This window comes from Lottia gigantea (genome assembly GCF_000327385.1).
Source record: "Lottia gigantea unplaced genomic scaffold LOTGIsca_101, whole genome shotgun sequence".
NCBI lineage: Eukaryota > Metazoa > Mollusca > Gastropoda > Lottiidae > Lottia > Lottia gigantea.
Genome location: NW_008706772.1, coordinates 639,282 through 658,881, shown reverse-complemented (window position 1 = coordinate 658,881; position 19,600 = coordinate 639,282). Strand labels below are relative to the sequence as shown.

At 33.7% G+C, this 19,600-nt stretch overlaps 2 protein-coding genes across 2 annotated transcripts in view; both read right to left on the bottom strand.

Annotated features, from left to right (window-relative positions):
* LOTGIDRAFT_237291 (hypothetical protein) overlaps positions 1–1,659 on the bottom strand; it is a gene marked incomplete at its 3' end in the record, with an annotated part of 5,253 nt that extends 3,594 nt beyond the window's left edge. The window contains exon 1 of the mRNA XM_009046442.1: positions 1,319–1,659. Coding sequence (XP_009044690.1) covers positions 1,319–1,472 — 154 coding nt within the window. The 5' untranslated portion in view covers positions 1,473–1,659. The remainder of the gene's footprint in view (positions 1–1,318) is intronic.
* An 8,735-nt stretch (positions 1,660–10,394) lies between these two features.
* LOTGIDRAFT_223779 (hypothetical protein) overlaps positions 10,395–19,600 on the bottom strand; it is a gene marked incomplete at its 5' end in the record, with an annotated part of 41,735 nt that continues 32,529 nt past the window's right edge. The window contains 7 exons of the mRNA XM_009046441.1: positions 10,395–10,683; positions 11,783–11,835; positions 12,692–12,794; positions 13,682–13,756; positions 14,754–14,862; positions 15,561–15,643; positions 16,054–16,117. Of these exons, the coding sequence (XP_009044689.1) occupies positions 10,528–10,683; positions 11,783–11,835; positions 12,692–12,794; positions 13,682–13,756; positions 14,754–14,862; positions 15,561–15,643; positions 16,054–16,117 (643 nt within the window). The 3' untranslated portion in view covers positions 10,395–10,527. The remainder of the gene's footprint in view (positions 10,684–11,782; positions 11,836–12,691; positions 12,795–13,681; positions 13,757–14,753; positions 14,863–15,560; positions 15,644–16,053; positions 16,118–19,600) is intronic.

The following is a 19,600-nucleotide window of genomic DNA, read 5'->3' as shown; positions in this document are numbered from 1 at the left end:
TGAAGTAGGTAGAGGACATACACATCTGAATGAGATCGACGATGCTGTCTGTAGTAAGTGTAGTATCTAGTGGGGTCTCTAATTTAGATATCTTATCTCTTATGATACTCAACACATCTTTACATGGGACATTGGTGAATAAGTCGACAACATCATATGAGTACATCTTCCCTGTGATCTGCAGTTCTTTCAATTTGGTGACAAATTCTTCTGAGTCTTTAATGAATGAGTTAGCTGTTTTCCCCAAAGGTGCCAAGATTCTGCTAAGATGTTGGGCGATGTTATAGAAGACAGAATCCCGAGAGCATATGAGTAGCCGAGCCTTGATGGGGTTTTTGTGGATTTTAATTGTTGCTCTGGCATATGGTGAACGTGGGTGGCGGCTTGATCTCAGTTTAAATTTAAGTTGATTGGTAATTTGGTTACTGGATTCAAGTTCGTTTAACTTCTTGTCCAACCTGTCTTTGTATATGCTCGTTGGGTTTTTGCGGAGTCTTCTGTAAGTTTTCGCATCACTAAGTAGTTCTGTGACAGTTTCTTGGTACTCTTTCTTATCCATGATAACTGTGGCTTTCCCTTTGTCTGCTGGTAAAATGGCGATCTTATTATCTTGTCTGAGGTCAGTGAGTGCATCCCTCTGTACTTTGGTTAAGTTGTTGGGTTGTATCTTGTTTTTAGCGAGGATCTCTGTCACTTGGTGTCTCAGATAGTTGATATGACCGCCTGGTGCTAATTGGTGTAAGCCACGTTCTATGTTGACGATGAAGTCATCATGGTTTTTGAGTTTGGTAACGGGTGAAAACTTAAGACCTCGGGAGAGGAGGTTTATCTGCTCGTCTGTAAGATGTTTCTGGCTTAGGTTGATAACAGTTTTGGTTAGGAATTCATTTTTGTATGTCAAAGTATACATTAATACATTTTACCTTGCTTGAAACTACTGGTTTCATTCTACTAGCTGACATTGTAGAGAAAACCCATGTTTATCAAAATAAACTAATACAAGGTCACTCATGTAAATTATTAATCCTTTCCGGAAATCCACGAAATTAGGTTACTTGAATGTATACTACATTTCTATGATTTGTGTTATGAAAAGTGGTCAGTTTCAGATATCTGGAGTTTCTCCACAATTTAGGGTTTTTCCAGGGTCGTACCTTGTCCATATTTTTTTTCGCACCAAACAAGAGAGTCTGTGGTTATAATTCCAAACAGGATTATTCAGTTTGTGTGACAAATCTTTGACAAGCACAGTATCGACATCTATGAAGTAACATGAAAATAAACCGAGTGAAAAAGAAATAGTGTATTTAAATCTTACTCTTCAATGGTGGATCAACAGTTGGAATGGTGGCTGGGGCAATACTTGATGATGGTGGATCATCCTCGTGACCATTCTGACCTGTGATCTTTGAAATACTCGATCCGGTCAAATTCAGCAATAGTGCTGCGTAAATAAATGTCAAAAATGCCATCGTCCTTTTAAGTTTCACTTGGGTTTATCCTTTTTGACAGGCTTCCAAGACCTACCAATCAGGTCCTTTAATCAACAAAAAATGCTTCATAGCGTTTTATTTTAACCCACTGTATTTTAGCCACTTAAAACATAGTCATAACAAATAATTATTTCCTTTCAGCAGCTTGTGATGTCTCCTTACTTTTTTTTAGTCACGAGTATCAAAACTTCCGGTTCAAAAAGGTTAAATACAACTAGTTTGTACCTATATAAACAAACTTTAAAGAATTCGTACCCAGGTGATTTGTCTCAAAAGAACTGACTATAGAAGTTCAAAATACCATTCAGCGTTAGGTTTTCATGATTTTACACTTCACAATCAAATTGGAACGGCCACCAATGTTCTACAATGTGTGTATAGAAAGCACTCTGGTTACGAAAAGTTCAAATTAGGCTACGGTCTAAAAGTGAAAGTAGAGCACCAATGAAGCTCTTCAAATTACCTCCTTCAAATTAATCACTGTTATCACTATCAGATAAAATGTCAACTCACATCAACAATCTACAATATTTTATCACGTTGTTTCAGATAGATGCGTAGATTCTTAAAGTATAGCTTAGTACAGTGGTGGTGATTTACAATTTGTTAGTCCGAATCTGCCTCTATCCAGCCTCTGATCATAGAACTAGTTCTATGCTTTTTGACCGTATTAACTGTCCGTAGTTGAGTTTCAGCTTGCGCTAAGGCTACGGAAAAGGAAGTCTGGACTGCAATTGTCATGTGTACATGCAAACTGAAACTCAACAACGGACGGTTAACACGGTGCCAAAATGGGGGATGACCCCATTGTTTAATAACATTCAGTTTCCGAACATTAGTCTATGAAAGACCGGACATAAAAGGGAAATCGCATGGTATTGGGTCAGGAAACAATTGAGAGGAAAATCCCACACAGTAATAATGTCATAAAGGGTGTTCATAACCAAGTCACTGATCGCGAAATATGTTTGTTCACATAGTGTAGGGCCCTTTACGTCTCCGACGCTTAGTTTGAGCGGAATTGCAGGAACCAATGATGTCTGACTGAAATTGAAAACCGGAATGGTGCAAATTGATGCTATCAGTGTCCCCGATACTTACAAACCGCGTTACAATCCCTTTAAGTTCCAGGTATTCACAAGGAGCCTACCCATTTTTTTTTGTTTATCAAAATTGGTTATTTAAACTACTGCAGTAGCCTATATTTGTATAATTTTCATTTTGATAGATTGCAGAGGTTAATATTTAGAGCTTGATCTGTATTTTAGGTCAATGTATTTACTACCAAATGTTACAAAAATCTATTAAAAACTGTAGGCCTTTTCGTGCGTTGACGAGAAAAAAGGACGATGCAAATTCAGAGGAAAACTCATTTAACGGGAAATAAAGCGTGTTCCCATTTTACAAAGATTATCTTTGAAGGCCTAATCAAACCAATGCAGAAAACTGAAAGTTATAACTTCTCTTTCAAATTATCCGCCTTCATTAGCCAACTTGATGCAGAAAAATTAGGACGTAAAACTCCATTATCATTTCATATCATTTATTTCAAATAAAATTTCATTTCACTTTCTGAAAACTGCTATTTTCATTAACAGCGTTCACTCATCGAAGGCATCCGCAAAGTACTTTTATTTCAACCGAACAAAATCATGTCACAAAATATAAAACTCTGTGGCCGCAATTTTGATGGATGTTTCTTTCCAGTGAACATGAATTAAAGACAAAATTTAATTGATATGTAGTTCAGTGGAAGAATCTTAGTCGCAAATCCCTAATAATAGTTGTTCATCCAAAATATTTTTTAAATTGGTGCATTCTGACTTATGTCAAAAATTATTAATTACAAATGGAAAGTTACAAAGACGACTCGTCATTTTAAGACTTCCTTATACAGAAAAGACATACAGAAATATAAAGAGAAATTGCTAGTTTGAGGAAGGAATTATGTGATTTTCACACATTTCTGGTATAGTTCTGAATACTATTTACATATAATATTCTAGACCCTAATCGATCCCCCGAAAATGGTGAATCTGTCTCTTTAATCTTTATCGGTTGAAAACTAAAGGAGTAAATGAATTTTCACATTTTGATATCAATGGTTTGCTGAAACAAGGTTATTAAAATTCGAAACTGTAGGGCCTACAGCATACCATACCAAGTTCTCCAATAAATTGCCACCATTTTTAATATGCGACATTATAGGAGTTAATATTTGGAAAGAGCTCAAATTCGACCTTGATCTTCATTCGAGTTTTATCAAAATTGTTTTTAAAAATGTAGAATTAATTGAGTTTATGAGAAATATGAAGACTGAATTTTTTAACATAAATATGAAAAGAATTAATGAACAGGCTTTTGTCTATATAACCCCTCTCCCAATACAAAATTGTCTGTTATGTAATGTAAATATACTGTAAAATTAATATAGAATACATAGACATCTACATCCACATACTCTGAATGCAAAGGAGGGTTTATAGAAATATTAGGCGCATCTAAATACAAGGAAGAGTTCAGAAGAAAGTGTTCAGAGGCATCACATCCTTAGTCAGAGCCTATCTGTTGGATCAATCATAGGATAAGCTTTTACATAATATAAGATGATTTAGATAATGGTAAGGATGAAAGTAACCTCATCAAGCCAGAAAAGATCACAATAACCAAACAACCAGTTTATCCGATTTTGAACCCCATTCGAAACAGCACCTACACATAACTTGCCCACATACGTGTGTGTAGGTCAGGAAAAACAATCTGGAGATTTGCCTTGAAAATCTGGAGATTTGGTGAAAAGTCGGGAGATTTTTCCAAAGCGTGTAAATTCGTGATTTAAAACTCCAAATCAATTCTTTTTTGTTAAATAAGCTTTAAGCCCTTAAATTAATTAAATTGATCATATATAGGCCTACATGACACAGTAAAAATTAACAATCTATAATTAGTGATAATTCTAGAAATAGTGACTGATATTTCAAATTTAGGGGCCCAAAATTTTATATTGTCATTCTTCACTATTGATTGAATCAAAAATGATGTCAAGGTGAAATGATGTTTGAAAGCAAGAAAGCAAGCATGACCCCAGCCCTCTAAATTAAATGGTACCTGTACGGGCGGTAGGCCTACATCGTATAATATTATGTAAAACCATATTAAATGGATACTACGTCTTAGAATACACTCGTCCTGTGGCTAATATTTGTGTTTAATAGTTACAATTGGTTAAATAAGTATGCATCCCACACTTTATCAAGTTTGAAAAAGCGACAATAAAACTATAATCAGAATTTTAAAAAAAGTGAGCAAGCGATGCTTTCAATGGCAGGTATGCGTTAAACATAAAATTACGTATATAAAGTTTACTTAGGACTTAGGAGTGCGCATTGTTTGTCTTATAAATAATGAGTTATATAGTAACGTCTAGTAGTAGTAGTAGGTATCATAGATTGAACTTGTTGACATCATGTTTCCATGCTCGATTCAGACTTGAATTTGAATGTGTTCAGAGTTGGTGATTCAACAACACAGTCTGGCACTGATGGCACGAAGTAGTTCTTTCTAATATCAAGTCGTGTGTGTGGTTTATTTATCTTCCAGTGGTGGCCTCTGGTTCTTTTGTATGTTGTTAGTGGTAACATCATTTTGTTCACCAAGGTGTCTACGCCATTGAGATATCTGTAGATCTGTGTGGCATCAGCCCTTTTTCTTCTGTATGCAAGTGTTGGCAGACCAAGTATTTTTTGTCGTTCGTTGTACGGTAGTTCTTTAAGATGGTGGTATTAGTTTTGTTGCTCTTCGTTGGACATTTTCTAGAGAGAGGATATCTTTCTTGAGCATAGGGCACCATGGGGTCTAACGAGACATTTGTAAAGGGGCATGAATATGTCTTTATCAATGCTGGTGAAAGTTCTTCTAATCAGTCCCACCAGACGGTTTGATTTCTTTACAGATTCAGAGACATGTTTGCTGAACTTGAGGGTTTCATCTATGGTTATGTCCAGATCTTTCTCGCTGTTGACTTGTTGAAGTGTATTTGGTGTTGTGATGGAAGTCGTAAATATTGGTGCCTGGGATTGTTGAAGCCGAAGTGGACTGTTTTACACTTGCCATTATTAAATTCCATTCGCCAGGTTACTGTCCAGTCTATCGGGTTGTTCAAATCAGTTTGTGGCTGGTTTCTATCTTCTGCAGTTGAGCATGGACCGTAGAGTTTGGTGTCATCGGCAAATAGTTTCACAAATGATTTCACCGCATTTGGTATATCGTTGATGAAGATAATGAATAGTACTGGGCCCAGAACACTTCCTTGTGGAACTCCACTGATCACTTTAGTCCATTGAGATGCGGTGTTGTTTAGGATGACTCGCTGTTTACGGTTAGTAAGGTAGTTTTCTATCCATTTTAATAGATGTCCAGATATTCCAATTTTGCGTAGTTTAAGGATGAGACGTTGGTGTGGTACTTTATCGAAGGCCTTACAGAAGTCTAAGTATATCACATCTGTGGGTATTTGGTTGTCTGTTGCGTCTGTTATGTAGTCTAGAAGTTGGGTTGATGTAGATCTTCCTCGTCTAAAGCCATACTGGTCTACGCATAGGAGGTTATTCACTTCAAGATGGTTCATGATTTCGTCTTTGATGATGGACTCAAGCATTTTCACAATCAGGCTAGTAAGGCTTATGGGTCTATAATTTGATGTACTCTTTTTGCTGCCTTTCTTGGAGATGGGTGTGATATATTACCTTCTTTCCAAGCATCTGGTAGTATTCCTTCTTTGAGAGAGCTGTTGAAGAGGATAGCCAATGGTTCGCCTAGTGCTGTGCTCAGTTCCTTCAAGACCAGAGGATTTGTCGGTTCTAATCAGACCTAGTTTCTTGGACACCATCTCTCTGGTTATATGGATATTATTAACTTCAGGAAGGTTGGTACTGTTAAGTTCATGCATCTTCATTGGTTCCTCAACAGTGAATACGCTACTGAAGAAAGTGTTCAACTCTATGGCTTTGTCGATATCTTCGGTGATAGACTGTCCATCTTCAGCTGTCAGGGTAAGAATTGGGCTGTGTATTTTCGTTTTTGATTTAACATATCTCCAGAAGTTCTTTGGATTGTCTTTGATATCTGCAGCGATTTCTTTTTCGAAGTTTTAATGCGCTTTCATTTGGACGGATAGGCTCTGTTACTTGCAATTCTATATTCTTCGTAATGACATTTGTTTTATTTCTGCAATACTTGTTCCACTTTTTTCTCTCGCTCTTAAGAGCTGTGATGACTTCACTGTTATGCCATAGTTGGGCGTTTCTTTTTCTTGGTGATACTCTGGCTTTTGGTATGTTATCTATTGTTATTTTGTCCAGGATGTTTTTAAAGGAATTCCACTTTTTACACGTTGTAGACTCGTCTAGGACTTCTTTCCAATTATATTGACATATAGATGAAATCATTCCCGCATAATTACCAGCATAGTATCTATACTTTTCATTGGTTGGTGGCTGTTGGTCTAACGTACCATATGTTCACTTTTACCAATACATTCTACATTTGTATATACAATTTCAAGATCTTCATCATTCGTGCTGTTTTGTACATGTGCTTGGTGGGTAAAACTAACGTCCTATGCTTCATCTACTCCCGCTACAGAAAAGCTTTCACTATATATCATAGTCTCCTCTTCGCTACCATAAGTCATGGATTCGTTGATGATGGTGTCGTTTCCAGTGTATGAGATCAGTCTTCTCCTTTCTCTGTTGAGGTTAGTTGGCTGGTCTCTTCTTGTTGGTAATGGGGTGCTTGTCATTGTGATTGCTGCTGGATATGTTGGTCTTGGTTGTGCTGTCAAGAGTGGAGTCAGTGGCAATGGGGGATGAGGTGCTAAGTTTGCAGTATTGTTATTATTGTAACTGTGTGCATATTTAGTAAATAATATGTACTGGCAATGTTACTTTTTCCACACTCATGCCAAGTATCGTTAAAATCCGTCAAGAATCTAGAGTGTTTACGAGCTAAAAATTGAACACGTTTTCAAGAACAAGGGCAATAATTTATACTTAATATTTTTCGATTCTTCTGATTTTCAATAGGGTTCATCCTTGAGTGATTATGAACACTCATACCAAGTTTTGTCAAAATCCGTCAAGAATTGTATCTTGTAGAGTGTTTACGAGCAATTGTGGACGGACCGAAGGACATGGGTGACGCCAATATACGCCCCCTCATTTCATGTGGGCGTATAAAAAAGGATTCTGAAACGACGTCTTTGTTGCCCATACAACATAAAAGACTAAAATTCAACAAGTTTAATAGGCTACTGAATTAAAGCTAATAAGAGTACATGTATGATCAAATTTAACACAATAAAAGAAAGATAAAAAATATACATTAGAGTAAACAAGCTAGTGTACAACCTATAATCTCTGATCTCAAGAAACTTTCAGCCTTTATTTGCACCAATTCTCTTATTTCTTGTCCTCACATGTCATCCCTGTAATTCTAGGAAAACTTGACCAAACCATAATCACTATGGTCCATTATCTTTTGCTTTGATTGCCATAACCTTGATAAAGTGGTGATTTATTTTTCATGGAACTACATCTTATCCCGAATACAGATTTGATATTTTCTTATTAACGAGGCAATATGAAAAATTCGAATGAGGTTTGGACAGAATGATGGAACTACAGAAACAACAAAGAACAAGTGGTTGCCTAACAAGATACGCCCACTTTCCTGATACATTGTCAGTATATCAAGGGCAGTCACCTATCTGTGTCAAATCATACCAAAAATCTAATTTTTACACACAAAATTAATCAAATTCTGACATAATCTGTCGCCTCAGGTTCACAAGCCAACAAATTTTAATGCCTTTTTTTTTTTACTAAGTCAAGGGCATAACTCAAATGCTGTTGATCGAAAAGTTATCAAATTCAAACTTGACTAAGATCTCATCATTATAAATAATCATACCAAATTTCATTTCAATCGGATGAAAACTGTAGTCTCTATTGTGTTCACAAACAAATTTTGTAAGTCAAGGGCAATAACTCAAAAACCATTCATTGAAAAATTGTCAAATTCGAACTTCAATTTAATGATAACACCGAATTTCATGAAAATCAGATAAAAACTGTAGTCTCTATTGCGTTCACAAGCCAGACGGATGGACAGTGGCGATGACAATATATGACCACATTATAATGATTGATATATTGATTCGTTCAAACACATTACATAACTAAAGGCTAGAATTCAAAACAAAAATGATAATTTGGGCGAAATTTTAAAGAATGAGATGGTGCTCTCCACTGTAAAGATATTAAAAATTAGTCAGATACATCCACACTGGCATGCAATAAAAAAGAAGAAACTTAACTTTGTGTTGGATCTTTGGTCCAAGTAATGCAATACTGACACTTGCTCAATTTTTGTCCCCACAATTCCCCTCAATTAATCATGACACAGCGTGCCACTTTGATGCTTGGCGGTATGTTTGTGCACTGTACAGTAATGTACTGTACTAAATAGAAAATGCATGGCAAATTGACACTTTTATATGCAATGGCACTACTTGTTTACACATAGGTTAAGTATTTGTTGCTCATAGTTCTTGCTGTGTACTAATAAGTCACATGAGTGACAAACTTATGCATGTTAAATTTTTGAACATTTAAAAATTCTCTTTACAACATGGCATGTACCCCTACACAAAGTCTTTAATAAATGGCACGTTAAAGTATGTGTCATTGCGCAAACAGAATTCGTGCAAGTGTCAAAGTGATTTAAATCATTTAATAAAGTTATACTATTGCATTCCTAAATTCAAATTTACAATCAAATAACGATCAAAAAAACAATGAGGTCTAATAAGATAGTTTGCCAGGCAAGGTAACATACACCAACTACCAGCTGTCAGAAATGATAACCAAATCTTTAGTTGCTTAATAATGAATTTTCAAATAATCTTAAAATCATCTATAATTCAAAGCAAAAAGCTGAAACAGTTCATAAAATTTTCATCAAATTAAACATGAACAATGTCTCATCACTGTACACACAAGGGCAATAACTCTGAAACTGTTCATCCCATTATTACCAATTTTGAAATTTCATACCAAGTTATCATCGGATAAAAACTGCAGTAGTCTCTATCGTGCCTACAATTGAAATTTGAAAGTTTTTATTAAGTCAAGGGCAATAACTCTGAACCGTTCATCCGAATATTACCAATTTTGAAATTGACCGCGATCTCATCAATATATACATGCATACAAAGTTTCATCAAGATCAGATAAAAACTGTAGTCTCTACAAGAAATGTGAACAAACGTGAGCGTATAAAAAGCATTTGTCAAAAGTCAGAAAGTGACATTGGTGACATAAATTATGACATACATTTGTCTCAATTACCCTTTAAAGCAATCATATGGTCAAATCTTTAGAAATCGGTTCAAAGCATCAAGAACAACTACTATTCCCTCAACATTAGCAACTAAACAGATTTAAATAACTGCCAACTAGTTAAATAATGACTACATCTGAAAACTTTAAAATGCTACTCATTCACACAGTGGCAATATAGACAAATTTCTTCTGTGTGTGTTTCTTTCATGTCATCAGACTGTCCCCTTATAAACTTACAGGATTCTTACGCTGTTGACAGAGAATAGAAAATAAAGCTGTCACTTGAAAAGTATAGTAGAGTATTTTATAGCAGCTCTAATATTTTCCTAAAGCATCTGTAATCCATACCATTAAGCATTTGGCCGAAAACTTTGGAAAAAAAAACACTTGATAAAATTCATCAAAAAATCATATTATTCACATGCCAATGTGGATGTATTTAGCTAAGTTATAAAACTTAATAGTGGAAATGGTAAAATTATTCTAAATGGGGGGGAGGGGAATTTCTCTCCATCAGTTGATATCTTGACCTGTTTAGATCTGTGAAACGAGATCAGCTTTATCTCTTGTGGTAATAATTTTGATTAATAAAATGGCATTGCCACTGCACACACAATAAAAAAACAGGTTCATCAGACAATGCCAAAACCTTCTGTATGTTGTATTGCTAGTATGAGTTTCTCTTCAAGTTTTTGTTTTGAAGTATATTTAGGTAAGTCCAGTAGATTAAAACATGTATGAGCCACAGGTAGATATGTATCACCTCCATTAGTTGACTGGATTACCATCTGAAATTTTAAAAGATTAGGGTAAATATTCAAATAAAGGTGCCCTTCACATCATAGCCATCACCAGTTGTAAATAGTTGTGAATAAGAATAGTGGCCATTAGTTTTGAATGTAACTCTAATGCAACTGAGTTGTGACCACTTTTTTTTTTAAACAATATTTATTCAAGGATTACAAATATTACATACATATATATAAACATATGGTTTTGGAAACAAGCTTTAAAAGCTGATATAAATCCATTACCATGTTGTGACCACTTTCATAATTTGCAACCATATGCAAATGGTAATAAGATCACCTTATGAAGTAATACCAACTATGGAATCACTTGAGCGCTATGTTTGACCCCAGTGCAGAAATTCTATGTAGTGAGTTCTATGGAAAATGTGCCTTGTTTGAATGCAACAATAAACCTATTCCCTGTGTGCTAAAGGCTGTGCATTTTGACAGTTTAAATCAGAGGATAGCTTACCAGGCAAGGTAACACACGCCCACTTGTCAGAGATGATACCTAAATCTTTATAGACCACAAATATATTAAAGATCTTCATAATATATGAAAAATCCATTGAAAATTGTAGCTTCTACTGTTTCCACAAACAAATTTTAACCAATTTTATTAAGTCAAGGGCAATAACTACTTATCGAAAAATCGTCAAACTGTCAACTTGATCGTATCAATCTCAATGCTCACACCATTTATATAACAATCAAATTAAAACTGTAGTCTAAATTTTTGCCCACAAGAAATGTTGACTGACAAACTGACAGACAGGGGTGATGATAATATACAACCACATATTCATGTGGGCGTATAAAAAGGCTTATGCTGCAACAGCATTGAATTACCTTAGAAGTTAGATGTAAAATAACATTCATACAACAATGTGAAGATAAGTAATGAAAAAAATACATTTGCCTATAGCTATATGTCCACACATCAAAAATACAGCTGTGCAAAATCTACATTCGTTGTCATGGAAACACAAAAATAAATCAGGAACAAGTCACTTGTTTCAGATTCAACCATGATATCTTAAAAAAAACTAATTTTACTGGAAAATGTGTAACCTATAAAACATAAAATAATACTTACTTTTATACTTTCCATACCAAAAATAGAGATTCTATCACTACCCGTTAAAAACTCTAAAATAAAATATGCATTCATTGAAATTTTTTTTCAATTTCATCAATGAAGTACTAGATATATTTTCCTTCAACAAATGCAAAACAATGTAAGTTGAAAGAAAGGTCAAGGTTAGTCTTGACAAAGGTTCTCTTGGATAACAATGACTTTAATAACTAGTGATATTTTAACTCTGGCAATTCTGGCTTTCTTGTCTTTATCAAATTTATAACAGTAACTAGTGATATTTAGATCAAGGATTTTCAAATAAATGGATAACAAATACTGTTATAGATAACTTATATACATTTACTCTTTACTCTCATATGTATCATTGCACAATTATTATTTAAGTAATTGTTATTCAATTACTGAATGCAATTTTCATTATTTATATATATGTGATTATTAGACGGCTTATACTTAAAACATTATTTAAAAATTTTTTTATTTGATTATCAAGTTTGTAGAGATATGTCAACCAATAAGCAAATAGTATTCTGTAGTAATAGTTCTTTTTTATCAGGACTTGTAATCCTCTGTTACAATTATTAAACTAGTGGACCACAGCCATATACGCCCACCACGGCATGCGGATGGTAAATATTCAAGATTTTGGTGCAAGGGCAATAACTCTGCTTCTAATGGTCGAAAATAGCTCAAATTCGAACTTGATCTTCGTTTTATGAATGTGTATACACATACCGATTTCATCAAAAAATCTAGTTTTTAGAGTGTTTACAAGCAAATGTTGACGGACCGACGGACAGGGGTGCCGGCAATATACGTCGACATAGAGAGATGTGAGTGTATAAAAATGTAGACAATCCAACTAGGAGTATGATGTAATAATGATAAGAATTGATAAATACATACTTAGAAATTTCTTCTTATCTTCTAGTGATAAGTCATAAAATACTTCCCAGAAATACTGTATTGTAGGATGATAGCGATGATATTCATTTTTATATTCTGTATTCTACAACAATAATACAAATATAAGAAATGGAATATTTACTATGAAGTTTTAGTTGTATACTAGATCAAAACATCTGTCTCTATTCCAGCCTCTGATAGCTATTTGGACAGATGTCAACTGGTGTAGAGACAGAAAAAATAGGCCCTGTTAAATGGGGACTTACCGCATCTTTGCAGTTGCAAGGTTTTTTAAACCTAAATAAATACCTCAGATCTGCAAAACCCAGATATATTTCGTAAGATGAATATTTTTGTAGTTCAGGCACACCATCTCTTTCAATCTCTTATGTCATGTCTCCGGTTCCATCAAAGGTTTCTTTTAAGGGAACTGATCTTGCATATTCCATTCAAAACTGAGTGCGCAGCCGAAATGTCACAGAGTCAAAATGTAGGTTACAGTGATGCCTAACACTAATATACAGTCATCGTAATTTAATATCATGTGTTAATGTTATGAAAAAAATGCTTCTTCGGAGGTGTGGCATATACCCACTTAACAGGCCTATTTTTTCTGAATCTACTCAAGCAGCCGACAACTGTTAAAATATTCATCAGAGGCTGGAATAGAGGCAGATGTTTCGGACAACATGAGTTGGTAGATGATAACAACATGTTTAATACTAGAGTTCCTTCTTCTTACTTTTGTTAGATTGATAGATTTTACCAAATACTACATGAATATCTATGTGATATGGATTCAGCATGTATAGATATTTAAAGTTTTTTCTAGTATATATTTGAAATAAGCTCACTTCCTCTATGCAATTTCAATGAATGTCTCCAGCGTGTTGGACTAAATTTCGGTTTTCTGTATTCAATTTGTAAAAGTCTTGATTTTCAGACTTATTCTGTTGAACAGACAGTGTATTTTATGAAGTTTAAACCTACCTTTTCTAGTTCACCAAAATCATAGTTCTCATTACCTATAACCATTGCCTGTAATTCTAGTGGATGGAATAATTCCTAAAATCATACAAGAACATGATCATAAATCACACCTATTACATGTGTTGTGTTACAAAACTGTTCTGGTTTTGTCAAATTTTTATTTTAAAGGGACAGTTACTGCATTTCCGGGGGTTGATTTGGACCTAGAATGTTTGTAAATAGCCTTTAGAACTACTAAAACTGTACGAATATTGCATCATTCCTTCAAATAGACCTCAAACAAGAAATTTAACTTTTTATCTATATCGTTCACAGGCTTATCTTCTCTCTGAAATTTGAGGTATTTGAAAGTTGAATCGTGCTGATGGAGTCTCCGACACCAAGACATCTTATGTTGCAGCGGTGTGTATACTAAGTGGGACAGGATGATAAAGTCTACTGTATACACATGATGTCATCAACAGATATTCAAAATAAAAAATCTTTTAAAATGACAACTCAAACATAGATATTTATTATTTTAGCATAACAATTCATATTTTTGAGACCAAGGTATGATTTACTCCCGGAAATGCTGCATCTGTACCTAATTTTCATTCTTAAAATCATCATAAATTATAGCTGAAAATATTTCTAAAATTTGCCATTTACATCTATGTATCTATTTGATCAAACTGAAGTTGTTTAAAAATGGTTAATTAAAAATGGAGAGTACTAATTTTTAATTAAACAGTTTGACCTAGTTTTTGTGTTTGGCTTTATAATATTAGTTCAAACGATGAGAATATGTAGTAGACATATTTCTCTACAATTAGGCGTTTATTTTACTCAAATTCGTACAGTAGTTTTCTTAGAAAAAGTTCTCAAAAAGTTTACGAAAACCTTTTAAATACTTTTACTAAATACAATTGGATCTTTTTAAGCTAAAACTTTCAAGGGACATGTTTCTCTAGATTTTGGTGTTTAGTTCTGAAAATTTGAGCAAATAAAATTTTTGATCTAAATAAAAAAGACGATGCCCCTTTAACATAAAAATATAATGTGGTTATGACAAAGAATCAAAATCACTTACCAAAACTCTGCTCCCACACACTTTTAAGAAACCACTACTAAATGCACCATACTGATTTTCAACTGAGGTATTAAACACATAGTCAATATACGTATCAACATATTCCTTTCTACAAATACGAATGGTAGAGAAAAATTGACTCTTTCATGAAATAAAGTTGAGAATGTAGCTTTTGAATCAGATATAGATAGTGGTTTAGTTCAGGTAAATGAACACAAATGTATTTTATACATAGCTTAACGTACATACTACCATTGAAAAACCAATCTGCTTAAAATATGATGTATAGAAGATATTTCGTGACACAGAGACATTCATCTAATTACATACAAACTTTTCTGCTGATTTAACTCAAGTTGACCCTCGAAGACAGGCCTGTGCAGCCTACGGCCTGCGAGATGATTTCGTGCAGCCTGCGGCGTCATGTAAAATGGTTTGTTTGCTCATCACTGTCGGTGTGACCAGAAGATTGTCGCTGCTTATTCTGATATCGAAACCAGTTATATCTGCGCTGTTATATCAAAGCATGACGTCAAAATGAATCTAACCAATCAAATCGTTAACGATTACATGTTTCTCATTGTTAATTCGATGATTCATTGATGGTTGGTTACGTGGCCCACAACCTACTCGCATCCCCCAAATGTAAACCACCTTTGCAGAAAGGTTGCACAGGCCTGCTCTAAGACACTTCTTGAAATAAAATCCATGCTCAATGGATGCTTAATGCGGCAGGTAATTTGGCTTGACACAGTGAATGCTGATTGTTTAATATCATGATGTAGATAATATAAAAATATTTAATACCTATTTTCTTTATTCACCATTTTTTTAGAACCACCAGGACATAGTTCTACACTAGAAGATTCTCCAAATAATTCTTGTGATACCTTCAAAAACAAAATGTTAAATGAGGTTTTCAAACAATTTCATGTGAAACCGTGACACTGATGGCACCAATTTGCACCATTCCAATTTTCAATTAGATTTCTGTGGTTCCTGCAATTCCACTAAAATTAAGTGTTTGATGACATCACTAATTGCAAAATATGCCTTATTCAAACCATAAGGCCTTCAAGATAAGTGATGACATCAAACACTGAATTTCGTCATTTATGTATGTTTTTGAGATCAACGTCTACTCTTATATCTATATTTCGATATATCTTTTAATACAAAATAATACAAGCAGTTATTTTTGATTTAACTCCAGAACTTAGAACTATAGTTTGTGATTTTCAAATGAATACAAGCTGTTACAGCTAATATAAGCCACATTTTGACTCATTCCTTTCTTTACCTCAAATGTTAGTCCAAAAGTTTCCTCTACATTTCCATCAAAATCTAAAATACTCTGTAAGTTTCTGAAATTAGAATTCAACATAAAAATAAATTGCTTTTTCTGTACTTTTTTGAGCCGATGAAGACTTTCTATTCCATGCAATGTGTATCAAGCAGGAACCTCAGCTTTCATCTAGTTTTAAAGGAATACTACCTCTTAGAATGGAAATTTAAAGTCTTAGACTTGGTCAATAAGAGTATATACCAGGTACCGTAAAATAGAATCTCTATATAACACGATATATAACATTAAACTAAATAATTATTAAAACACACTTCTAAGCATGTTTCAAATTACTTAGTTTAATGAATTATTACTGAGTTTTATGCAATTATTGGATTATAGAGGATCTTGATGTATAGTTTTGACACTAGATAAGTCCAATGATTCATATAGACTCATTCTGGCCAAGTTTAAAATTTTCAATTTTTTGAACATCCTAAGAGGTAGTATACCTTTAATGATTAGATGCTTTCTACAGTTAACCTTTGTAACCTGCAATAAATCACAAAGGGAAAGCCTAAAAAGTCATATCTTACAATATCATTATTATTATGATAGATATTTTTCAGATAATTCAGATGAATTTCAGATACAAGATATCATATCATAAAATATCCAATGATAATAATCATGATTTTATAAGGGTGAGTGTAATCGAGATGTGATCACATTTTTTTTCTTCTAATGAATTGGACAGAACTTTTCCAATGGTCTTGGGCATGAAAAAATCCACCATAAATATGCTTCGCTCTATTGCCACAATCTCTAATTTCCAAAGTAGATGTCATGATTTTGTAACATATTTCACCAACACAAGTACTCAAATATTACGCAACATTTTGCCGAAAAATCATATCAAGTTTAGTGATATTGGGTCATATGATATGGACAGATATACATTAACCTTAAGCCTTTATTTTCAGATACAAATAAAATTTTAAGGATTAATGTGTTAAAAATCCAGAGATAGGCATCAGAAATTTAATTAAGCAATTTAAAGATTAGAATACAACATGGATATAAAGTGAAAAATTCTTAGTTTATTTCATTAACAATTGTTATAGTTATTTGATTATAGTTGTGAAGAAGATACTTTAATATCAAAATAACAAGGTAAGTTATATAGTTTCTATCTAAAATACTTAATGTATCATGATGAATTGAGAGTAAATTATTATATTATTTATTATCAATAAATACCACATACAAATATATAGTTGATATAATATAAAGTGAGAATCCCCTGACTTGATAGTGATAACTTTCACATCAACTATTATAACTGGAGATCAAAATTAACAAAGTTTTTCAAATTCAATTTAAAAGGCATTATCTTCAATCTAAGAATTAATATTATCATTAAAACCTTTTCCTGTGAAGTAAAGAATTTATAATACAATTAGGAACTGTAGAATCATCTGATTCCCTGTTTCACTTTCTTCCTGTTTTATCCACTGTGGCCTAGAGGTGGTAAAAATGGCTGCTGGGAACAAAGTGTCAACCTAGCATTAGTTTCAGCATTCAGCCATTTAACAGATCTACATTTCAATATTTTTCTTTTATTTTCAGATGAAGTCTACAATTTTATCTATCTTACTATTTTTGGTCATCATGAATATATGTTGGACACTAGTGGTGTGTTCATCAGAATCAGGGTCTGAATCTATGGAAAGCAGTGGAGATGATTCCAGTCAACTAGTAGCAACTACAGACATCTTAAGTGAATAAATAATAAGATAGAGAGCATGGTGTCAATTTCTATATAAAAATTAAACCACATTTCTTTTATATTCACAAAACTTTGTTCAGAGTAACTGTTTATTTTGTCTTGATAACTTATATTCCTTGAAATTGTGAATACTGTTGATTCAAGAATTTTAAAAAAAAAATATGACTAATATGGAAAACTTTATCAAATATTGTTGACTTTGTAACTTTTCTGTAGACAATATTGTTAATTTTAATTGTATAAAATATTGTTAATTTCTAAATCTTTATTAAATGTTGTTAATTTCTAAATCTTTATTAAATATTGTTAATTTCGAAATCACCCCCATTTCTGTTAGCCCACAGCCACAGGAACACAAAAACATTGGAACCTGTGCTATTCCATGTGCTCCTCATTCTATGTAGGCTTCTCCTGCAAGATAACCTGATAATTTCAGGGTAACAACAATCCACACCCTACAAAATACACACACCATGTCCCTCTATCTCAACTTGCTACTTTCCAAACTCTGTATCACACCATGTTAGACCAACCAAAAAGGCTGTCATTAGCATTTAGGCAAGCTATTCTCAGGCTTGCATTTCTTTCTAATCGCCCCTGCATTTAACCCGAAGCGTGAGGTCAATTTCGGTCTCACATTTGACTAGAAACGCCTCCTCATTAGGTCAATTTCTAAAAACTAATTCGGTTGGTTAGCATGTTTGACATTCTTTATAAAGTCGTTCCATATCAGAAGAATAAACTACGTCTATAGATGTGTTACATACAATTGGAATACAATAATGACCACTGGATGTAAAGTCTAATGCACGTTTCTTCCCAAAGATTTCAACTTCATCATGCTCAAGATCCCATTGGCATTTTTTTTGGCAGTTTTTAAACTTAATAACAAAGGAATGTTGGAATGAACCACATCAATTTCCAAAACAAACTGATGACCAACAATAGTGGTGAAACGGTTAGTGAATTTTATGAACCGGGTAATTGTCAGCAATAACCGTTTTTTACCCTGTTAATTACTAAAGATTATAAAAGGAGTCAAAACCGCATTTACGGCGGTAACTCACAGTTAACTAAACTAGAGTAAGTGTAAATGAGTCCCCAGGAAGATTTTGGCTAGTTCCCCGCGAATTGTCGGTAAAAATCAACAAATACCAAACAACCCATTCTGCTTCAATGTAAGATTACAAGCGGGCCTGACAGAGTTCAGATGGACTCGCGCCATTGTCACTCATTGCTACAGTCTCTAACAGATCAAAGGTTTTTATACCAGTTGTGGGGGTCAGTGTAATGAGTGTATCTCACTGAAGTCGCCGTGAATTAGTGTACTGGTTCAAAAACTGGTATTAAACTATTGTCTCAATGAATCCGTATTCATGAATATTAATAACCTTGAAGATGATTTACAGGCAAGAAGAAACAAACAGCCAATTAGAGGAGAGTTAATAAAAAGTAATACGATCTTTATAAATGTTTTATTCTAAGCAACTCGCACCCAATTGAAATAATAAAAATAATAACACTAGAACAAGCTTAAAAAACACTGTGTTACATTTCCACAATACAATAAAAATAATAACAAGATTAAAGGAACAGTTGCCGAACGTCTGATAATGATTACAGTGCTACAGTGCTTATTTGTTTAACCTAATTAACATAACGGTGCACACAGCTACTATCGACAAACTAAGATCACCGCAACGCAATTATCCAGGACGAATTATTAGTTGAACTTATATCAAAAAAGAAAACAACTTAAAGATTCATACAGTG